At 37.5% G+C, this 23,133-nt stretch overlaps 1 protein-coding gene across 1 annotated transcript in view; it reads right to left on the bottom strand.

Moving 5' to 3' along the window:
- The window catches only part of LOC138702244 (serine protease gd-like), a 36,721-nt gene extending 24,635 nt beyond the window's left edge, over positions 1 to 12,086 (bottom strand). Inside the window, exons 1-3 of the mRNA XM_069829832.1 lie at positions 11,916 to 12,086; positions 3,768 to 3,866; positions 1,323 to 1,496 (exon numbers count right to left, since the gene is read on the bottom strand). Of these exons, the coding sequence (XP_069685933.1) occupies positions 1,323 to 1,496; positions 3,768 to 3,866; positions 11,916 to 12,069 (427 nt within the window). The 5' untranslated portion in view covers positions 12,070 to 12,086. The remainder of the gene's footprint in view (positions 1 to 1,322; positions 1,497 to 3,767; positions 3,867 to 11,915) is intronic.
- Between the last annotated feature and the right edge of the window lie 11,047 nt (positions 12,087 to 23,133).

Genomic DNA, 23,133 nt, shown 5'->3' with positions numbered 1-23,133 from the left:
TAATAACCAAGAATGATAATAAGTAGCAGCACCCTTCCAGTAAGTAATACTACATAACAATACAGGATAACCAAAATACTGAAGGAATAATGCGCGGGAAAGCAAGAAAACAACTATGACGTGCATGCGCGTCATTGGCATATGGCGCTAGGATCGTGTGACGTGTATACGCGTCGAGTGGCATTCAACGTGTTAATAGGCAACTTCTCTGACATAAAAGCTGAAACTCGTTTCAAATCGCTGACTCACAACAGTGACGTCATGACACACTTTGAAATGAACACCCAATAGTTTTTATTTTTCAGTCAATCACTTAACATGATAAGTGATTGACTGAAAAATATAAACTAATTTATATGATATTATTTCACAAACTTACCTGAACTCAACATGACTTTTAAATTTAAAAAACTTATTTCTTCAGTTCTGTACTGAACAATTGAACGATACGACATTGGCGATGTGTTTCGGAACGGCTCTCTAGAAGGTTAACGTATGTGGAGGTACAGTAAGCTATATTATTTCACTAGTGTCTAGTACAATTAACTGGTATCAATGTTTTAAACGTAAAATCAATTTAACCTGTCAATAATTTCTAGGCATATTAGTGCACACTGGAGATTTTGTGTTCGTTTTTTGAGAATAATTGTTTATTTTTTATTGTACACTGTCTTTATATCTCGCTTCATCATGTGCAACATTTTCTTAGTATAAAAATGTACAGCACATAGTGATTGTTATTTAATTGACGCACAACTCTAACCAGAGAGCAAAGGGCTATAATTATACTTTTTCATACCTATATGTTTTCTTTGAAATTATATAAAAAAAACTAGAATAAAAATATAAATTGAATAAAAAAGTTGGTTTTCTAAATTTAAGTGAACACAAATTTAACTCTTTTCTTCAAAAGTATTGAACCAATTTTTTTTACTTGATTATTTAACGACGCTGTATCAACTACGTGGTTATTTAGCGTCGATGGAACTGGTGATAGCGATATGATATTTGGCGAGATGAGGCCGAGGGTTCGCCATAGGTTACCCGACATTTGCTTTACAGTTGGGGAAAACTTCGGAAAAAACCCAACTAGGTAATCAGCCCAAGCGGGAATCGAACCTGTGCTCGAGAGCAATTCCAGATCAGCAGACAAGCACCTTAATCGACCGAGCTACGCCGGTGGCTGAACCAAATTTCATGAAATTTTGATCATACCTCTATATTTTCATATGGAATAAATTCTAAAAATTACATGAAAATCCATGCAGTAGAAAAAAGTTCTTGGCCGCTTTCTCTCTGCTGCGTTGAAGCGAGACACTTACCCGTAAGAATTGTCTTAGGACCGATTAATGATCCTCCACATTTGTAGACTGGGTTCAACTCTTTGGACTGGTATAGGGCTGCATGCCACGGGAACTGCCCCCTTGCTGTATTTTGTCCGTGGCTCACGAGGGGCGCAGGCTGTACAGACACCAGTCCACACTGGGCACTCCCATCTGCCACACAATGGAATACGATTGTAGTAGCCTACCTGTATTTGGTGTTAATTCTACATCCAACATCTCTAGGCAAGGGTTATATAGACATCATACCGAGGAATGATAGCAAAAAGTAACAAGTCAGTCTTTTATTTTTCAGCATTAACTTCCCATGATTGTATGATAGAAGATTCGACGAGAACGTTAGGATGTAGACCTTCGCTCCCCCCCCCCCTTGCAATATCGCATAACACAATATCAATAAGGCGGTTGCTGTCATCTGCGATACAACGAACTTTTTTGTTGATTTCGAGTTCGTTATTTTTTTTCTGGTTATTATATGCTTATATAACTCTCGCTAAGTGCTTTTATATTTTATTTTATCAGTCTTAGTTATTATTTTATTATTGCTAATATTTTTGTTTTATTATTATTATTATTATTATTATTATTAATTAATTAATTAATTTGTATTACTATCTTTATATTATCTCCGTCACTGTTATTCTTCTTCTATTATTATTATTATTATTATTATTATTATTATTATTATTATTATTAATTTGTATTACTATCTTTATATTATCTCCGTCACTGTTATTCTTCTATTATTACTATTATTTTCAACATTATTTTATTGATATCTATAAAATTTATGTCGACTCTACTGCACTGTACCCGAGCACGAGCATATGCTCATTTCGGGTATCTATTCATATGTACCATTTCAAATGTAAATTATGAATAAATTTGAATTTGAATTTGAAAAAAAAAAAAGAAAGAAAGTCAGATAAAACATGTGGAAGTAGGAAAATAAACATATTCAATCTAGGAGAGAAAGTAACTTGTTTGAGTGCATAAATAGGCTGACAGTAAAGAACAGTTCTGAAACAAATGTTATAAACCTATCAGAATGAAACAACTTGCTTAAAAATCCAACAGAGCTTTCTAATTCTGGTTATAGACATCAGACATACTCAATTAAAATAAACTTTATTAATAAATCACAATCCTTTAGAGTTATTTGATACTCGGGCATGGGTTCGATTTCTGCTTGGGGTTCCCCCCCCCCCCGAAGCTTTCCCCAACCATAAGACAAATGTCAGGTAATCTATGACGAATGCTCGGTCTAATCTCGCCTAATGTCATCTCGCTATCGCGAATTTCATCGACGATAAATAACTGGGTAGTTGATAGGGCTTTATTAACTGACCAACTAAAAAGAAGTTGGTAGCGATATTCCATATTTAATTTACACTCTGTATGGTATACATTCAAAAAATAAATAAATAAAATTAATCATTAACAATATAAAAGATAAATTACATTAAATTTATTTCACTCTCAATCATATTCACAATCCCGATAATTTTTTTATATTTTAGTTGGTTATTTAACGACACTCTATCAACTACTAGGTTATTTAGCATCGATGAGATTGGTGATAGCAAGATGAGGCCGAGGATTCACCATAGATTACCTTGCATTCATATTACGTTTGGGGAAAACCTCGGAAAAAAACCAACCAGGTAATCAGCCCAAGCGGGGATCGAACCCGCGACCGAACGCAACTTCAAACCGGCAGGCAAGCACCTTAACCGACTGAGCCACGCCGGTGGCTATCCTGATAAATAAGAACCAAAAGAACCAATTCCTTAAAAGTGTAAATACCACAATAACACTCAACCATGAACATTAGCGTTTAATGCAATTACAGGAATTCTATGAATTCTCTGTCACTTCTTTTTGGGTAAAGCATCGCATTACCTAAGTACGAGTATATCACACCCCATACAGCCCAGACTTGGATCCCTGAGATTTTTTACTTATTCCCAAAACTAAAATTGCTGCTGAAAGGGAAGCTATTGCAGAATGAGGGGAACATTAAGGAGAAAGTGACGAGGCAACTGAAAAAGGACATTGCAGATTGTTTATATTTACTGGGTTATTTTACGACGCTGTATCAACATCTCAGGTTATGAAATGAAGGTGACAATACCGGTGAAATGTGTCCGGGGTCCAGCACCGAAAGTTACCTAGTATTTGCTCGTATTGGGTTGAGGGAAAACCCCGGAAAAAACCTCAACCAGATAACTTGCCCCAACCAGGATTCGAACCCGAGACACCTGGTTTCGCGGCCAGACGCGCTAGCCTTTACTCCACAGGTATGGACAAAAGTTGGCATAAGTGTGTGAGGTCCAAAGGGAAGTGTGAAGCGATTTCAAAAGGAATGGGGCTCCTATGTCTTAGGCTAGATATATTAAAGAAAGAGTTCCTAACTTTCCATACCTGATTCTGTTGGGGGTTCCTCCTCATCTTCTTCTTCAACTCTTTCGCTCACTTCTGGAGGCAGTGAGGAAGGTGGTGTCTTGGTACTCGGTGCAGTACCTGAAGACGAAAATATCACAAACTCACATCTAACCTTTTATGATACAATAAGGGAAGGTATTATCAGATGACTTTGATGAGATAACATTCATTTTTCTGTTCCCCTACTCCACACAAATACAGGAACTGTTCCAGACACATCCAACGTGTTCACAATTTATCCTTAACATTTACTTGGCAACTTCTCATCTCTGTGTATTGAGTCAATGCAAAAGTTGGTAATGTTTTTTGCTGTGACGAAAATTTTCGTTTGACATGGATGGAAGACCAAAATTAATCAGTAATATATTCTTCTACATTATCTATGACTCTGTCCCAATGCTGGGGTAGTTTTTCAATTCCGTTCCTGAAGAAATCTGCTAGTTTGGAGGTAAAATAGTCGTCAAGCCAAGTTTGTAAAGCATCTTTCCTTAAGAGAACGGAAAAGATCAAAATCTGAGGGTGCAAAATCGGGAGAATACAAGGAATTTGGGATCATCTCTCAAACAAGTTCCTGGATAGCTGCTTTCGTTATGTCAGTGGAGCAAGAGCGTGCATTGCCATGTTGGAGCAGCACTTGATGCAGTTTTCCCGGTCGTTTTGCTTCAACTGCGGCCGCAAGGCATCTGAATTGTGGAAAATAAATGTAAGCAGTTGCGGTTACATTCCTGGGAAGCAATCCATAGTACATGATGCCTTCTTCATCCTACCAGATGCATAACATGATCTTCTGTACACTAACTTTTGTACGGGATGTTTTGTGTTGAAATGACAGAACTATTTTCTTGCAGTTCTTTTTCTGATGGCATTCTCCCCGTACACGGCACAAATGTTTCGAGCTGCCTCGTCTGCCTTTGTTCCTCTATTAAACTTACATAGAGGAATATGTCGGAAGTATTCTTTTTTTTCCACTTGACACTTCATCTTCTTTAGAGCACGTATAGCACAAACATTCCCCAAATCAATCCGCAAAATTCAAGACTTATATACAAGCACAACAATTCAAATAACAAATGACAAACGATAAACAACAAATGACAAATTATAAACAATCTCCTAATGCATAGTAGTCATGAACAAAAATGCTACAAACTTATTTATGAACCTAATATAAAGCAACAATTTTATTTTTGCATGTTAATTTGATAGAACTTCTTTAAATCAGAACTTCAACTACTTTATTTTTCTTTTGCATCAGGGTAAGGCATAAACTGAATCACCACCACCACCCGCCATCGATTCCTGTCCTGAGCAAGATTAATCCAGTCTCTATCATCATATCCCACCTCCCTCAAATCCTTTTTAATATTATCTTTCCATCTACGTCTCGGCCTTCCAAAAGATCTTTTTCCCTCGGGCCTCCCAACTAACACTCTATATGCATTTTTGGATTCGCCCATACGTGCTGCATCCCCTGCCCATCTCAAATGTCTGGATTTAATGTTCCTAATTATGTCAGGTGAAGAATACAATGCATGCAGTTCTGCATTGTGTAACTTTCTCCATTCTCCTGTTACTTCATTCCTCTTGGCCCCAAATATTTTTCTAAGCACCTTATTCTCAAACACCCTTAATCTCTGTTCCTCTCTCAAAGTGAGAGTCCAAGTTTCACAACCATAGAGAACAACCAGTAATATAAGTGTTTTATAAATTCTAACTTTCATCTTTTTTGAGAACAGACATTATTATTATTATTATTATTATTATTATTATTATTATTATTATTATTATTATTATTAACTATACCAGTTTGTGTTCGAGACGTCAGGATATTGATTACACTCTCTTTAATAATGCTACTAATGTTTTCATTGATTGTGATTCTTTTATACATAACACCTACCTTAGAATTCCCGTGAAAGGTTTTCTTGGTCAAAGAATTTTCTTCACTAAATTATTTAAATCTCTTTCTCCAGTAGCCAAGTGTATTAAAAGTGCTAATTTGCAAGATCTGATTTGATTTTACTTATGCATGATATATCCTTAATTGTTATTTAATATCTTTTATTATTTGTTAGATATTGCCATTTATTTTGTTGCATTTGATGAATGATTAATGTTGACCATTATATTGATTGTATTTCATCTCACTGCCATTTTCTGTCATTCATTCTCATAATCATTTGTTCTGTTTTTTTTTTTTTTTATTTTGTGCTAAACTGTAATTGGCTTTGTCCTGTTGTTTTGCACATTAATATTCGAAATAATTAAATAAATAAATAAATAAATAAATAAATAAATGAAATAAATAAATACATAAATAAATAAATTAATAAATACATATATAAAGAAATAAATGAAATAAATAAATGGATTAATAAATAAAATAAATAAATAAAATAAATAAACAAATACATAAATAAATAAATAAAATAAAATAAATAAATAAATAGGCCTACATAAATAAATACATACATACATAAATACATAAATAAATAAATACATGCATAAATAAATAAATACATACATAAATAAATAAATATTATTATTATTATTATTATTATTGTTATTATTATCATTTTCGCTATTATCATTACTGTGACAATCATAATCGTCAAAATTTGTTAGGCATAGGCAGGGATTTAGTTGGAAAATAAAAACATCTGCATTCAAATAACATTTTAAAATTTCCACGTTCACTTCTGGAATTCAAAGCCTTTTGTCGTCATCATCATCATCATCATCATCATCATCATCATCATCATCATCATCATCGTCAAGGTTTAAGCCTCTAAAGGCTTGTTTCGGTCTCATGCATGAAACATTTGTTGAGTCCATCTTTTCTTTGGACTGCCAATGTTTCTTTTGCCTGTTGGTCTGTAATCTAACAGCAGTTATGGAATGCGGTATTCTTCCATTCTTTCCACATGTTCCCTCCACTTAGTTCTATATTGGTGTATCTTCTCTGTTAGTTTAAAGATGCATAATTCCTTTCTTGTGTCATCATTTCTCCTTTTATCTAACAAAGTGTAGCCAGCTATACTCCTTAGGAATCGCATTTCGGCGGCCTCTATTTTTCTCTCTTCACTTTTTCTTAATGTCAAACATTCCGAGCCATATAGGAACATGGGCACTGCCATTATTTTATAAAATTTTATTTTAGTTTCTTTCCTAGTTTGTTTGAGGTTTCTTTTTATTGTTCCACATATATAGTTAAATTTGTCATTGTCAATAACAATTAGCAAGAAGTGATCAGTAAGTAACATAGCAACCATTATGAGATTGCAAGAATTGATCAGTATGTAACATAGCAACCATGACGAGAGAGCAAATTTGCGATTTATAATCATTCTTTCTTTTACTTATGGGTTCACAATTCCAACGTCTTTCCTGCAATTATTTAATAACTTAAAGGAAATCATAAACTAAGACGTTGATTCCGTACTGTGCATCACAGAAAGGATACTTTGAAATAAAACGAAACCCTGCATAACACATCTGAAGCGGAGGGACATTTCGAATACAGGTAACATGTTTTTTTTTCTAATAATCCAGGGGCACTACAGTCCAACTTGTATAATTCCAACGTTTTAAATTTGAAATCGTGAATAATTCGAACTTTTCGCGCGGTCTTCCTCCTATAAAACGCAATGTAAAAAAATTGTTTGTAGCCTAATTCAAATTTTTTCGGCAATTCTAAGTGAAATTCAATGAAATTCAGTTCCTAAATTATGAATGTCAGGCCACAATATAGCGCGAGCAAACTGTAGTCGTATCTTCTGATGAAGAAGGAAGGAGCCACCGGCGTTGCTCAGTCGGTTAAGGCTCTTGCCTGCCAGTCTGAAATTGCGCTCGGGCCCGGGTTCGAGCCTCACTTGAGCTGATTACCTGGTTGGGGTTTTTCCGAGGTTTTCCTCAACCGTAAAGTGAATGCCAGGTAATCTATGGCGAATCCTCGGCCTCATCTCGCCAAATACCATCTCGCTACCGGTATCACCAATCTCGACGCTAAATAACCTCGTAGTTGATACAGCGTCGTTAAATAACCAACTAAAAAAAAAAAAAGAAAGGCCAGAATATCCCGAGAAACCATTGCCTACAATCGGCCAGACCATGGGCCACATCCAGGAATTAAGGTCCTATGTTAGAGGGTAACAAAATGAGAGTGAAACAATTTTACGATCGCTGTTAAATAAACTGAAAGAATTTTGAATGAATCAAAGACTAAAATAAATGTTAACACGAAACAAACAAAAGTATCGAGTTTTAATTTTTGTAAATTGAATGTCCTGTACTTTGGTAATATTGTGCAAAATTTTGAATAAATAGTTTCATTTATTCTATTATTGCATTGAATTTTTATACAAGAGGAGAGGCGAACAATTCCCTTATAGTCTTCATAAATTTAGTTGGTTGTTTTGAACCTTTATCTCGAAAAAGTTAGTGTACGTAAATCAAAATGACTCTGGCATAGAAAGCAAGAAAACAATTCTTTGGTCGGCGGGAAAGGGCACATAAATAAAAAAAAATGAATTTTTCAGGAGAGACTTTTTTTTAATTTACTTTTAACTGAATGTAAGTTCAATAATGAAATTCATGTATGTTGGTAAAAGTAAGACCCTTTTCAATTTAATAAACAAGAAATTTTATTATTTCAAAAATTAGAAAAAATACTTGACTTATGTGATTAGATACAACAGAAAAATCGACTTTTTTTTACTTCTGTGCCTTTTCCCGCCGACCAAAGAATTGAAACTTGCATATTATTTTGTTAAACTTGGATAATTCGATTTTTTAACGATCTCTTGAACTTCGAATTGACCAGGTTGGACTGTATTTTCGGTAGTGCACTTATAAATGCTTAACATCTATAGCAGTGGTCGTCAGCACTCGCTGAAATTTGCAAAGGGTAAGCGGAGCCATCCCATGTGCCCCATCGTGCAGCAGAAAGAGGTAGAGAGCATACCCGCTAGCAGCTAAGAGTGGGCTATTCCATATGAAATCGATCAGTAAAAAACCTCGCATTATTTTTATACTCTAATTTTTTCCCTATTTATACAAGGTGCTGAGGAGAGTACATTTTCAAAAATATACTATCGAAAGTCAAACGGTTTTCGTATTGTTGAGTGACAAATTTAGCGTATTTTATAAAAACAAGCCTCTTTCAGCGCTCAGAACTCTGGAACCATTTACTGCATAACATTGAACGGGAGCTCATTTTCAAGCTGACATTTGGTATGTTATGATAAGAAAATAATACTTATTTTTAATGTATACAGAGAGACGGATAATCTGATTTTACTTACTTTTAGGCTTTTTGCCCATTTGTAAAAATGTAAAAAAAATATTGAGAAAAAACCTTGCATTATTAAGAGGGATTCGGCATTGCTAGCTTTGTGGTATGGCAATAAGTTTCGAGGGTATTAAATAGATTTTTTTCACACGCCTGGACTTGAACGGCGCAGTACCGCACGCACTGGCCGAGAGCTGAAGATAAGCGAGCGTTGGGCGTCATTTTACTCCTGTGTTTATGAAAACTTGTGATAAAGCTAGCCCAGCTATGCGCTACTAGACGAAACATTACGTGTTTGTCTCCTGGCCTTGCTTGTCTCGGCTAGCTCCCGTCTCACAGTCAGCTGGTTAGTTCACGCGTGTACTATTTATTTTCTTTATTTGATATTTTCAATACTTTCTTATCAACAAACCATCAGTAAAAAAATAAGTTTATTTGTACTTTCAATGCGGAATCTAACATATATTTTAAAAATATTTTTTCGTGGGCAAAGGTGTCTTAATTAAGAAAAATCTAAATTTCTCCATTTCCATAAAAAGTAAGAAAAACTGTTTATATGTCAATATAAACTTTAACTTTTCAGCATCAAAATAAACCATGATTTTGATCATTGGGTGAAAGGGTTTCGGAGCTACAACAGTAAAAAGTTGCTAATTTTATGAAAATACGATAAATTTAAATATTTTTAATTTAAACACTATGAAGTTCTGATGCCTCAAACTTTGCACAAAGCATTGTATCACAGTTCTCTACATACAAAAAAAGTTTCATTGTATTTAGAAATTGTAAGGCCAATTTTCTCTATATTTCGGTCGATTTGAGATGGAATAGCTCGAGTGCACCATGGTGCACTGCGTTCTCCGCGGGTAAGGGACGCTAGCCCCAGGGTGCACTGTGCTGACGACCGATGATCTATAGCATCACAGAATTGAATACACGCATATCAGTTCTCACCTCTCATTCAGTCACAACTTGTTCCAAAATTCGAATAAAATAATTAAATATTAAACAAATCAAAACTTAACAAAATAAAATTTGAACAAACTAATTCTTGGGATTGGGAGTAAGCAGTGCCGTTTAAATGCATGATCGAAATTGGTGGCCACCTTGGATCATAAGGGGTCTCAAAATCACGACAATAATAATAAATAGGCCTAAAGGTCCAAACCTTGTACCAGAACAATGCAAGGAGTCCATTATCGTACGTATCTTTAAGAAGGGGGACAAGACTAACTGTAGTAACTTTCGAGGAATATCACTTTTGTTGACGTCGTACAAAATTTTGTCCAATATTCTTTTGAGAAGATTTACTCCATATGTAGATGAAATTATTGGGGATCATCAGTGCGGTTTTAGGCGTAATAGATCAACTACTGACCAGATATTTTGTATTCGACAGATAATGGAGAAAAAATGGTAGTATAAGGGTACAGTGCAATCAGTTATTCATAGATTTAAAAAAGGCATATGACTCGGTTAAGAGAGAAGTTTTATATGATATTCTTATTGAATTTGGTATTCCCAAGAAACTAGTTCGATTAATTAAAATGTGTCTCAGTGAAATGTACAGCGGAGTCCGTATAGGTCAGTTTCTGTCAGATACGTTTCCAATTCACTGTGGGCTAAAGCAAGGAGATGCACTATCACATTCACTTTTTAACTTTGCTCTAGAGTATGCCATTAGGAAAGTCCAAGATAACAGAGAGGGTTTGGAATTGAACGGGTTACATCAGCTGCTTGTCTATGTGGATGACGTGAATATGTTAGGAGAAAATCCACAAGCGATTAGGGAAAACACGGGAATTTAATTGCAAGCAAGTAAAGAGATAGGTTTGGAAGTAAATCCCGAAAAGGCAAAGTATATGATTATGTCTCGTGACCAGAATATTGTACGAGATGGAAATATAAAAATTGGAAATTTATCTTTTGAAGAGGTGGAGAAGTTCAAATATCTGGGAGCAACAGTAACAAATATAAATGATACTCGGGAGGAAATTAAACACGGAATAAATATGGGAAATCCCTGTTATTATTCGGTTGAGAAAGTTTTATCATCCAGTCTGCTGTCAAAAAATCTGAAAGTTAGAATTTATAAAACAGTTATATTACCGGTTGTTCTGTATGGTTGTGAAACTTGGACTCTCACTTTGAGAGAGGAACATAGGTTAAGGGTGTTTGAGAATAAGGTGCTTAGGAAAATATTTGGGGCTAAGAGGCATGAAGTTACAGGAGAATGGAGAAAGTTACAAAACACAGAACTGCACGCATTGTATTCTTCACCTGACGTAATGAGGAACATTAAATCCAGACGTTTGAGATGGACAGGGCATGTAGCACATATGGGCGAATCCAGAAATGCATATAGATTGTTAGTTGGGAGGCCGGAGGGAAAAAGACCTTCAGGGAGGCCGAGACGTAGATGGGAAGATAATATTAAAATGGATTTGAGGGAGGTAGGATATGATGGTAGAGACTGGATTAATCTTGCTCAGGATAGGGACCAATGGCGGGCTTATGTGAGGGCGGCAATGAACCTCCAGGTTCCTTAAAAGCCAGTGAGTAAGTAAGTAAGTAAGTAAAGGTCCAAATCAAGTGCAGCAAAACTTTATTCACTGATCAATGCTTGTGCCCTGATTGTTTCAACACGTGAAAGCCAGAGTGACTCTTGAAGCTGTATGTCTGAAACTAAAATGCAGGCAATGTTCACAAAAACAAGTAAATAATGCTGGGCAGGAAAAAGTGGGCCAGATTCTGTCCTGTACATTTGAAATGTCTCGAAATGCCTCAAAATGAGGATGGTTGGTCATCCGAATCGGTAACCCTGGACCCTGACTGACCTGGGTCAGCGGGGCAGATCTGGCGGCCGTTGAAACTGATGCTGCGCAGTCGAGGTACATTCCCGCCCTCGGAGAACGTCACGAATATCCGCACAGACAGGGGTGGAGGTGACGGCTGCACCTTCTTGCTCAGGTTGAGGATGGTGAACTGCATGTTGTTCTTCGTCTGTACCTCGCCCACCCAGTTCTGGAACCAAACAGCGTGATGGCGTTAGGGAGTAGAGAAGACTGATCACGTGGTGCTTAGGCCGTATCTCAAAGCTACATTTACAACTGAAGTGAACTAGATTGTTGACTAAATAGCTGGATGTGACATCAGACGCTACGATCCAAAACTACGTAGTGAACAGCAATCAAGACCGTAGTAGCTAGTAATTGAAAATGCTTGCACAAACGATACATCATTAATAATTGGGGGTTATAAAATCTGACGATGCTTTGGAAATAAAATGCGAGTCCAATGTAGAATAACACGTTGATTAGAACATTGACATTGTTGGTACCTGTGTTACATTCTTTAATATTGTAATATTTCAGGCTCTTAGCTTTTCCACATTTATTTCGATTGCTGACAGCCAAACGTAATTTTTCATAGATATCTTTTGAACATCTTTTACAATTCTACATCTTTCTACTGTTTTTTGGACAAATTTCAGAACACGGATTCCTTCCTTTCCCCTCTTACTTCAAAATTCCAACCTTGTGCACACAAAATAAATTATTGGCACTGAAAAGTGCCTTTTCGTTAACATGATGATGCGCATTCGACAAACGCAGACAAATCTACTCTTTTTTAGTATTGTACGATATAATTGTCAGTGAGGAATTCGTATACTGAAATTTTCCCCGTTTCTTTTCTAGCGTCTCAGGAAATTACCATTCAGTTCATAAACCTGAGACTTAGGTTTCATGAACTGTTTACTGGAAAACTGTTTATAAACAAAAAAGTCGAATTTCCAAAAAATAACAGCTGATAACTAGTAATTAAGCTGCATTAGGACACTGCCTTCTTAATTTAGTGCTATACCAGCACCGTGATGTCATGATTTTTAGAAAAATAGTCTATGAAGAAGGCCGTGATTCCAGCATACATGTTCAAACAGCGTGGTGGCGTAAGGGAGTAGACAGGAACATAGGCGGAGAGAGAACCGTTTCCTTGTGGGGGGGGGAAGCAAAAACTATAGAATCCCGATATAACGAGATTATGGGGGACATCATTTATCTCCTCCCCCCGTTTTAGCTTGACCTTGGTACAGTATATCGGAATATAATCATTTAATAAAGGTATTGTAAAATAAAGTAAAATTGTAACAAAATACGAGTACAAAGACATTTCACTTTTTTTCCTCTTGTACAGAGGAGGAACCTGAAGAGGCTTATTGTGCTTACCACTCTTATTTTGTGAAGGACCTGGTAGCTGAACGGCCGTGCTCTTGTACAAGTACAGCACGCCGCACCGTAAACTTAACCCAGGCTATTGTATGGATGATGATGTGTAAATTAATGATGGCGAAATGAGTTCGAGGTCCAACACCGACAATTAACCAGCAATTATACTTCACTTACGATGGAATAAATATATTACATATTTATGCAATAGATTACATACAACAATTTATATCTTTGTTATACTTCAATCATATTTACCAATTAATATTTTACGTCTCATTTATTTAGCTTTATTTCAATCCCTTCTCCAGTATGGAATTTTAGGGTTGGAACAGGCTTGTATTTCTAATCTCACTCCACTAATACTTATTCAGGAAAGAATAGTTAAAATATGCCTTAATAAACCAATTGATTACTCATCCGAGCTTTTGTTCAATGGTTTTAATGTTTTGAAAATTAAACAGATTTATTATATTGCCTTATTAAACTTCATACATAAGAATCGTAATAAATTCAAATTGCATCACCATAAATATGGAACTAAAAGATCGGATTTTATACGACTAGAGGAACCAAAGCGTTTCACAAGCACAACTCTGAGCCATTGTACCTACTTTGGTCCAAGGTTATACAATAAAATAATTGATAAATAGGCTACCCAAATTTGGAAAATTTTAGTATCAGAAATTAAAAAAATAGCGTTAGGAATTTAATTTATGTATATGTATTTGTATGACTTAAATTGTTAAAATTGAAATTGTATTTTTAAATTTAATTTATTCCTGTAATTTTTTTTCTTGACCTAGTTTGTGTTAAATAATTATCTTTGTTTGTGTTTATCTTTGTGTTTAGATATCTCCCTGAGCACGAGATTTACTCCTTCAGGGAAGAACTAAGATTGTATTTTTGTACATGTTATTTTACTAACAATAAACAACAACAATTGGTTGAGGAAAAGCCCCAACCAAGTAACTAGTCCCAACCAGGATTTGAACCTGGGCCCGCTTGTTTCATGGCCAGACGTACTAACCATTACTCCACATCAGTGGACCAATTTTACATTTACTTTATCTGTTTATTTAAAAAAAGCAAGACATCATAATATGATATATCTTCATATTATGAAATGTAAATTCTAATTATTTTATTTAATCTCACGTCTTTAAGTTCACACATTATACTGGGATCACTTTTCTTTTTTCTGCATTGTTGTGCAGTATGTTATTCATATTTCTCCAAGTGGCGGCTGAACACCTGCAGACTTCTAACACATGAGTACAGGGTGTTACAAAAGAAACATTACAGTGTTTTCATTCCTCAAAATATATAGAAATACTTGTACTTCCTTACTTACTGGCTTTTAAGGAACCCGGAGGTTCATTGCCGCCCTCACATAAGCCCGCCATTGGTCCCTATCCTGAGCAAGATTAATCCATTCTCTATCATCATATCCCACCTCCCTCAAATCCATTTTAATATTATCTTCCCATCTACGTCTCGGCCTCCCTAAAGGCCTTTTACCCTCCAGCCTCCCAACTAACACTCTATATGCATTTCTGGATTCGCCCATATGTGTTACATGCCCTGTCCATCTCAAACGTCTGGATTTAATGTTCCTAATTACGTCAGGTGAAGAATACAATGCGTGCAGTTCTATGTTGTGTAACTTTCTCCATTCTCCTGTAACTTCATGCCTCTTAGCCCCAAATATTTTCCTAAGCACCTTATACTCAAACACCCTTAACCTATGTTCCTCTCTCAAAGTAAGAGTCCAAGTTTCACAACCATACAGAACAACCGGTAATATAACTGTTTTATAAATTCTAACTTTCAGATTTTTTGACAGCAGACTGGATGATAAAAGCTTCCCAACAGAATAATAACAGGCATTTCCCAGATTTATTCTGTGTTTAATTTTCTCCCGAGTATCATTTATATTTGAAGAGTCCACTGCAAGAATGATGGATGTCACTTACTTGTCGAAAATGAACCAAGACTGTCAATGCATAGCTTAAGACATATAGAATGTACATACAGAGTTATATGGCATTAACACTGATATTGATTATCCAATAATGATCGGAAAATCACAGGCTTTGAGCTCTAAGCATTTCAAAACTTTCAATTGCTTCTCCTGCAAAATGTATTCCAAATGACATCATTCTTGCAGTGGACTCTTCATTTGTTACTGTTGCTCCAAGATATTTGAACTTCTCCACCTCTTGAAAAGAGAAATTTCAAATTTTTATATTTCCATTTCGTACAATATACTCGTCACGAGATATAATCATACACTTTGTCTTTTCGGGATTTACTTCCAAACCTATCACTTTACTTGCTTCCAGTAAAATTCCCGTGTTTACCCTAATAGTTTGTGGATTTTCTCCTATTTTTCTTTTACATTCAGAAATTTAAAATAAATATTGTAGTCCAGACACATGATCTGAAGACATTAATTAATCAATTTAAGCACAGAAACTTAATCATAAACAAAAGTAAGAATATTTTCTAACGTTAATAGAAAAATAAAAGAGTTCGACCAAGTTTGGGGGGGCAGTGCCCCCCATGCCCCCTCATATTTCCATCTATGGAACAGGAAGAAGAGCCACCAGCGTAGCTCTGTCGGCTAAGGGTCTTGCCTGCCGACCCGTAGTTGCGTTCGGGCGCGGGTTCGATTCCCGCTTGGGCTGATTACCTGGTTGGGTTTTTCCGAAGTTTTCCCGAACCGTAAAGCAAATGTCAGGTAATCTATGGCGAATCCTCGGCCTCATCTCGCCAAATACCATCACGCTATCACCAATCCCATCGACGTTAAATAACCTCGTAGTTGATATAACGTCGTTAAATAATCAAGTAAAAAAAATGGACAGGAAGAAGAGAAGATTGATCACGTGATGCTTACTATATGCTGAAATTGCTTATGGCCACAACTCAAGCATTCTGTGAATATATTGTGTATATACTCATTGCAGACACCAACCAGCTTGTTTGGTGTTCAAATAATGTTAGCCATTCAAGGGGACAATCACACTCAGGCTGGTATTACACTATCAAAGCTCTCTGACAAAGATCTTTTATAAAATGTAAATGCATCTTGTTAACTTTCATAAAAGTTCTGCCTAGCTTTAAACGAATACGGCGGAACGTAAATATTGTTGGACTGTTACTACGACAAAAACGCTGATAATGAGAATATGAAGTAAATGAAATATTATAAAATACAAAACATGGACTACAAAAACAGGCATAAAAGAAGAAATATGTACATAAAAACAGCAGAGACTATAACTGCTGCACAGGAGTAATGCAGGAGTCTGGGCAAACTGAAAATTAACTTCATCCGTTCTCAAAAAGTTTAAGTAACTTTCAATTGTACCTTTTTTTTTTAAAGTGAACTGTGATGGATACTTTTCTTGTCACGTCTTGCAGTCTATCGTTTAACCTACAGCCATTTTCCTCCTCCGTTTCTTTTTCAGCAATATGCATACAGGCTTGTTTCCGATCTCTGTTAACGAATTTGACTGACATAATGTACATCAGGAGTCACATGACAGCTGAACTGTGGCTCGAGGTGACAGACCAGTAGTGAGTGATCTCACAGTCAGAGTGTACGGTGTATCTCAGCAGAAATTCCCAAGAAAATCGAGCCTTTGGGAGGGGTACATTACGACCCTTTCCAATGTGAAGTACAGTTAAGTGAAAATAAAATAAGCTGCTATAAACGAGGTTTCATTATTTCCAAGAAAGGCATCTTCTGTGTACTTAATAAGATTGGTGAAGCTCGAATGGGATTAATTTGTATCATCTCTTGGGGTGCGGCGACTTGTGATGGGGGTGGATTTGCTTGCTTTTTCCACTCTGAAATTAATCCCATCCGAGCTTTGCCAGTCTTATTAGGTACACACAAGATGCCTTTCTTGGAAATAACGAAACCACGTTTTTTGCAGGCTCCAGGTAGCTCAGTTGGTAGAGCAGCTGGCTATGGACTGGAAGGTCCGGGGTTCGATCCCAGGTGGTGGCAGGATTTTCTCTCGTTGCCAAACTTTCAGAACGGCCCCGAAGTTCACTCAGCCTCCTATAAAATTGAGTACCGGGTCTTTTCCGGGGGTAAAAGGTGGTCAGAGCGTGGTGCAGACCACACCACCTCATTCTAGTACCGAGATCATGGAAAGCATGGGGCTCTACCTCCATGCCTCCCAAGTGACTACATGGCATGTTACGGGTACGCCCTTATCTTTTTTTTTAACCCTCGATTTTCACATAACTATAAATTGGCATCGGAAAGAGTTGTTATGTACCCCTTCCAAAAAGGCTCGATTTTCTTGGGCATTGCCACTGTGATACACCGCGCACTCTGATTATGCAATCCCTCACTACTGGTTTGTCACCTCTCGCTGCAATTCAGCTGTCGGTGTGACTCCTGAGGCACATGCCGTCATTCAAATTCGTTATCAGAGATCGGAAACAACCCTGTATTGTAATATTTTGAACTAATTGTAGCTAAACATGCATAATACTTTTCGTCATTCATTTTTTCATATCTGTAATAATATATATACAGGGTGTTTCCGAGGTGGTGTTACAAACTTTCAGGGATGATGGCGAAGGGCACATGTTTCAATTTGAGATCAGGAACCATGGTCTGGAAATGACTGAGTCGAAAGTTGTAAGCAAAAATAGTTGTGTGGAAATGGAATTGTAATTTAACACCACGTGCCCTCCTTCCCTTAACCTTTGGAATAGTCGTGGAAAAATGGTATGGGCCGGATGTCTCCTACGTGGGTACTCGCCCGATACAATCTGTGAGCTTGTCTACTGTTCCCATTGGCTCATCCATATTCGAAAATCAGGTCTGCTTATTCAGCTCTCGTGTACTCCTCCATTTCACTAGAACTGATCGACTGGACACTGCAACTTGTACACATACACTGCTGTCTACAGACGTGCATATCAGGACCGACCATGTCCGTTACACATAACGCTATCTGCATTGCTTTAGTGTAGTTTCCTGTCCCCATCCCTCAGACAGCGCACTGAATGGAATATTGTAAGTAGACAACGTAAACAACGTCAGATGAATACAGTATGTGTAAGATGTACAGATAAATATACATAAATAAGGTGTACAGAGGAATAAAATTATTTCATTTCCACACAACTATTTTTGCTTGTAACTTTCGACTCGGTAATTTCCGGACCAGGGTTCCTTACTTCAAATTGATACATGTGCCCTTCGCTATCATCGCCGAAAGTTTGTAACACCACCTGGGAAACACCCTGTATATATATATATATATATATATATTATTTGATTATAAATGAAGGCTGATGATCCTTGTTCCTTAATTTTATATTATCTTTGATAAAATATTTTATATAGAGTAATATATTCAAAATCCCACGTTTTATCACAGAACTTTGGTAAAATATTTTACCATATTCTCTGTCAAAGAACTTTGATAGTGTAATACCAGCCTTAATATATTTAGATATGCAAATAAAGGAATATCTGGTGGCTGGATGAAGGAGAGGAGAAAAGAAGAGAGACGTCGAACCCAAGAGAGGAGAAGATGGCAGAACAGAAGAGAAATAAAGAAAAAGATAGGGACAAAAAGAGACTAACAGAGTGAAAGAGAAAAATAGATGGGAAGGGAGATATTGAATCACTACATGATGTTGCGAAATTATTAACAATTATATTGGCCCCAACTACGAATTGGGATCCTCATATAAACTCTCCTTGTACGAGATTATCTAGAGCCATCTAGTTGCTGAGAAATAAAGAAAATGGTCAGAAAGACCTTTCAAGCACTTCTTATCAGTGCAATGTAATACCATAATTACATTATGGGATTCATATGTGAGATAATAGCAGTGGGATATATACGGTAAGGTCCACACATGTGGAGTAACGGTCAGCGCGTCTGGCCGCGAAACCAGGTGGCCCAGGTTCGAATCCCGGTCGGGACAACTTACCTGGTTGAGGTTTTTTCCGGGGTTTTCCCTCAACCCAATACGAGCAAATGTTTGGTAACTTTCGGTGCTGGACCCCGAACTCATTTCACCGGCATTATCACCTTCATATCATTCAGATGCTAAATCACCTAGATGTCGATACAGCATCGTAAAATAACCCAAGAAAGTAAAAATATACGGTAAGGAATTTAATCCTGCAGGAAAAAAACTAATGGTACTGTTACTGATCCTTCTTATGATGCCCTTTGTAGACATCTATTTGTTATGGGGTCTACTCTGGCTGACATTTATATGTTTCAGTGTTTAATCAAAGTTAATAAAAACTTAAATCCATTTCAGGTGAAATCCTGTACGCACCACTATCTTTAATTACCAGTTGCATGTTACCAATACAAGATTAAATGTAAATACAAGGTGGTTTCACATTGTGCTTTAAACGTGTTTAATAAATTACCACCAAAAGACCGCAATTTAAAATATATTACTAGATTTCACACTGCACATAGAGTGGCTTGCAAATAATTCATTTCCAAGCCGTAATGAGATTTAAATAAAAATGTAGGCATAAATGTTTCTGTTTAACTTCCATTTCATTGTGTGAAATAAAATTGTAAATTTACTCATTGTACTTTCTATTTGACACTTCTCATTACTTAGAAAAGACAAGAGCTACTATAAGAAGAAGAGAGAAGCAGAGAAGGAGGAGAGGAGAAAAACTAAATTAAAGGCGAAAGCTGCAATACCAAGCAGAGAGAAGCAGAGAAGGAGGAGAGGAGAACAACTAAAAGGCTGCTATACCAAGTAGAGAGAAGCAGAGAAGGAGGAGAGGAGAACAACTAAATTAAAGGCGAAAGCTGCAATACCAAGCAGAGAGAAGGAGAGGAGGAGGAGAGGAGAACAACTAAATTAAAGGCGAAAGCTGCAATACCAAGCAGAGAGAAGCAGAGAAGGAGGAGAGGAGAACAACTAAAAGGCTGCTATACCAAGCAGAGAGAAGCAGAGAAGGAGGAGAGGAGAACAACTAAATTAAAGGCGAAAGCTGCTATACCTAGCAGAAGAAGCAGAGAAGGAGGAGAGGAGAACAACTAAAAGGCTGCTATACCAAGCAGAGAGAAGCAGAGAAGGAGGAGAGGAGAACAACTAAAAGGCTGCTATACCAAGCAGAGAGAAGCAGAGAAGGAGGAGAGGAGAACAACTAAATTAAAGGCGAAAGCTGCAATACCAAGCAAAAGAAGCAGAGAAGGAGGAGAGGAGAACAACTAAATTAAAGGCGAAAGCTGCAATACCAAGCAGAGAGAAGGAGAGAAGGAGGAGAGGAGAACAACTAAATTAAAGGCGAAAGCTGCAATACCAAGCAGAGAGAAGGAGAGGAGGAGGAGAACAACTAAATTAAAGGCGAAAGATGCAATACCAAGCAGAGAGAAGCAGAGAAGGAGGAGAGGAGAACAACTAAAAGGCTGCTATACCTAGCAGAGAGAAGCAGAGAAGGAGGAGAGCAGAACAACTAAATTAAAGGCGAAAGCTGCAATACCAAGCAGAGAGAAGCAGAGGAGGAGGAGAGGAGAACAACTAAATTAAAGGCAAAAGATGCAATACCAAGCAGAGAGAAGCAGAGAAGGAGGAGAGGAGAACAACTAAAAGGCTGCTATACCTAGCAGAGAGAAGCAGAGAAGGAGGAGAGGAGAACAACAAAATTAAAGGCGAAAGCTGCAATACTAAGCAGATAGAAGCAGAGAAGGAGGAGAGGAGAACAACTAAAAGGCTGTTATACCAAGCAGAGAGAAGCAGAGAAGGAGGAGAGGAAAACAACTAAATTAAAGGCGAAAGCTGCAATAACAAGCAGAGAGAAGCAGAGAAGGAGGAGAGGAGAACAACTAAAAGGCTGCTATACCAAGCAGAGAGAAGCAGAGAAGGAGGAGAGGAGAACAACTAAATTAAAGGCGAAAGCTGCAATACCAAGCAGAGAGAAGCAGAGAAGGAGGAGAGGAGAACAACTAAATTAAAGGCGAAAGCCGCAATATCAAGCAGAGAGAAGCAGAGGAGGAGGAGAGGAGAACAACTAAATTAAAGGCGAAAGATGCAATACCAAGCAGAGAGAAGCAGAGAAGGAGGAGAGGAGAACAACTAAAAGGCTGCTATACCTAGCAGAGAGAAGCAGAGAAGGAGGAGAGCAGAACAACTAAATTAAAGGCGAAAGCTGCAATACCAAGCAGAGAGAAGCAGAGGAGGAGGAGAGGAGAACAACTAAATTAAAGGCGAAAGATGCAATACCAAGCAGAGAGAAGCAGAGAAGGAGGAGAGGAGAACAACTAAAAGGCTGCTATACCTAGCAGAGAGAAGCAGAGAAGGAGGAGAGGAGAACAACAAAATTAAAGGCGAAAGCTGCAATACTAAGCAGATAGAAGCAGAGAAGGAGGAGAGGAGAACAACTAAAAGGCTGTTATACCAAGCAGAGAGAAGCAGAGAAGGAGGAGAGGAAAACAACTAAATTAAAGGCGAAAGCTGCAATAACAAGCAGAGAGAAGCAGAGAAGGAGGAGAGGAGAACAACTAAAAGGCTGCTATACCAAGCAGAGAGAAGCAGAGGAGGAGGAGAGGAGAACAACTAAATTAAAGGCGAAAGCTGCAATACCAAGCAGAGAGAAGCAGAGGAGGAGGAGAGGAGAACAACTAAAAGGCTGCTATACCAAGCAGAGAGAAGCAGAGAAGGAGGAGAGGAGAACAACTAAATTAAAGGCGAAAGCTGCAATACCAAGCAGAGAGAAGCAGAGAAGGAGGAGAGGAGAACAACTAAATTAAAGGCGAAAGCCGCAATATCAAGCAGAGAGAAGCAGAGGAGGAGGAGAGGAGAACAACTAAATTAAAGGCGAAAGCTGCAATACCAAGCAGAGAGAAGCAGAGGAGGAGAGGAGAACAACTAAATTAAAGGCGAAAGCTGCAATACCAAGCAGAGAGAAGCAGAGAAGGAGGAGAGGAGAACAACTAAATTAAAAGCGAAAGCTGCAATACCAAGCAGAGAGAAGCAGAGGAGGAGGAGAGGAGAACAACTAAATTAAAGGCGAAAGCTGCAATACCAAGCAGAGAGAAGCAGAGAAGGAGGAGAGGAGAACAACTAAATTAAAGGCGATAGCTGCAATACCAAGCAGAGAGAAGCAGAGAAGGAGGAGAGGAGAACAACTAAATTAAAGGCGAAAGCTGCAATATCAAGCAGAGAGAAGCAGAGGAGGAGGAGAGGAGAACAACTAAAAGGCTGCTATACCAAGCAGAGAGAAGCAGAGAAGGAGGAGAGGAGAACAACTAAATTAAAGGCGAAAGCTGCAATACCAAGCAGAGAGAAGCAGAGAAGGAGGAGAGGAGAACAACTAAATTAAAGGCGAAAGCTGCAATACCAAGCAGAGAGAAGCAGAGAAGGAGGAGAGGAGAACAACTAAATTAAAGGCGAAAGCTGCAATACCAAGCAGAGAGAAGCAGAGGAGGAGGAGAGGAGAACAACTAAATTAAAGGCGAAAGCTGCAATACCAAGCAGAGAGAAGCAGAGAAGGAGGAGAGGAGAACAACTAAATTAAAGGCGAAAGCTTCAATACCAAGCAGAGAGAAGCAGAGAAGGAGGAGAGGAGAACAACTAAATTAAAGGCGAAAGCTGCAATATCAAGCAGAGAGAAGCAGAGAAGGAGGAGAGCAGAGGCCAATAAATTAAAACAAAAGCTGCAATACCAAGCAGAGAGAAGCAGAAAAGGAGGAGAGCAGAGGCAAATAAATTAAAACAAAAGCTGCTATACCAAGCAGAGAGAAGGAGAGAAGGAGGAGAGCAGAGGCAAATAAATTAAAACAAAAGCTGCTATACCAAGCAGAGA

This window comes from Periplaneta americana, chromosome 6 (assembly GCF_040183065.1).
Source record: "Periplaneta americana isolate PAMFEO1 chromosome 6, P.americana_PAMFEO1_priV1, whole genome shotgun sequence".
NCBI lineage: Eukaryota > Metazoa > Arthropoda > Insecta > Blattodea > Blattidae > Periplaneta > Periplaneta americana.
This window is presented reverse-complemented; position numbering and strand designations above follow the sequence as displayed.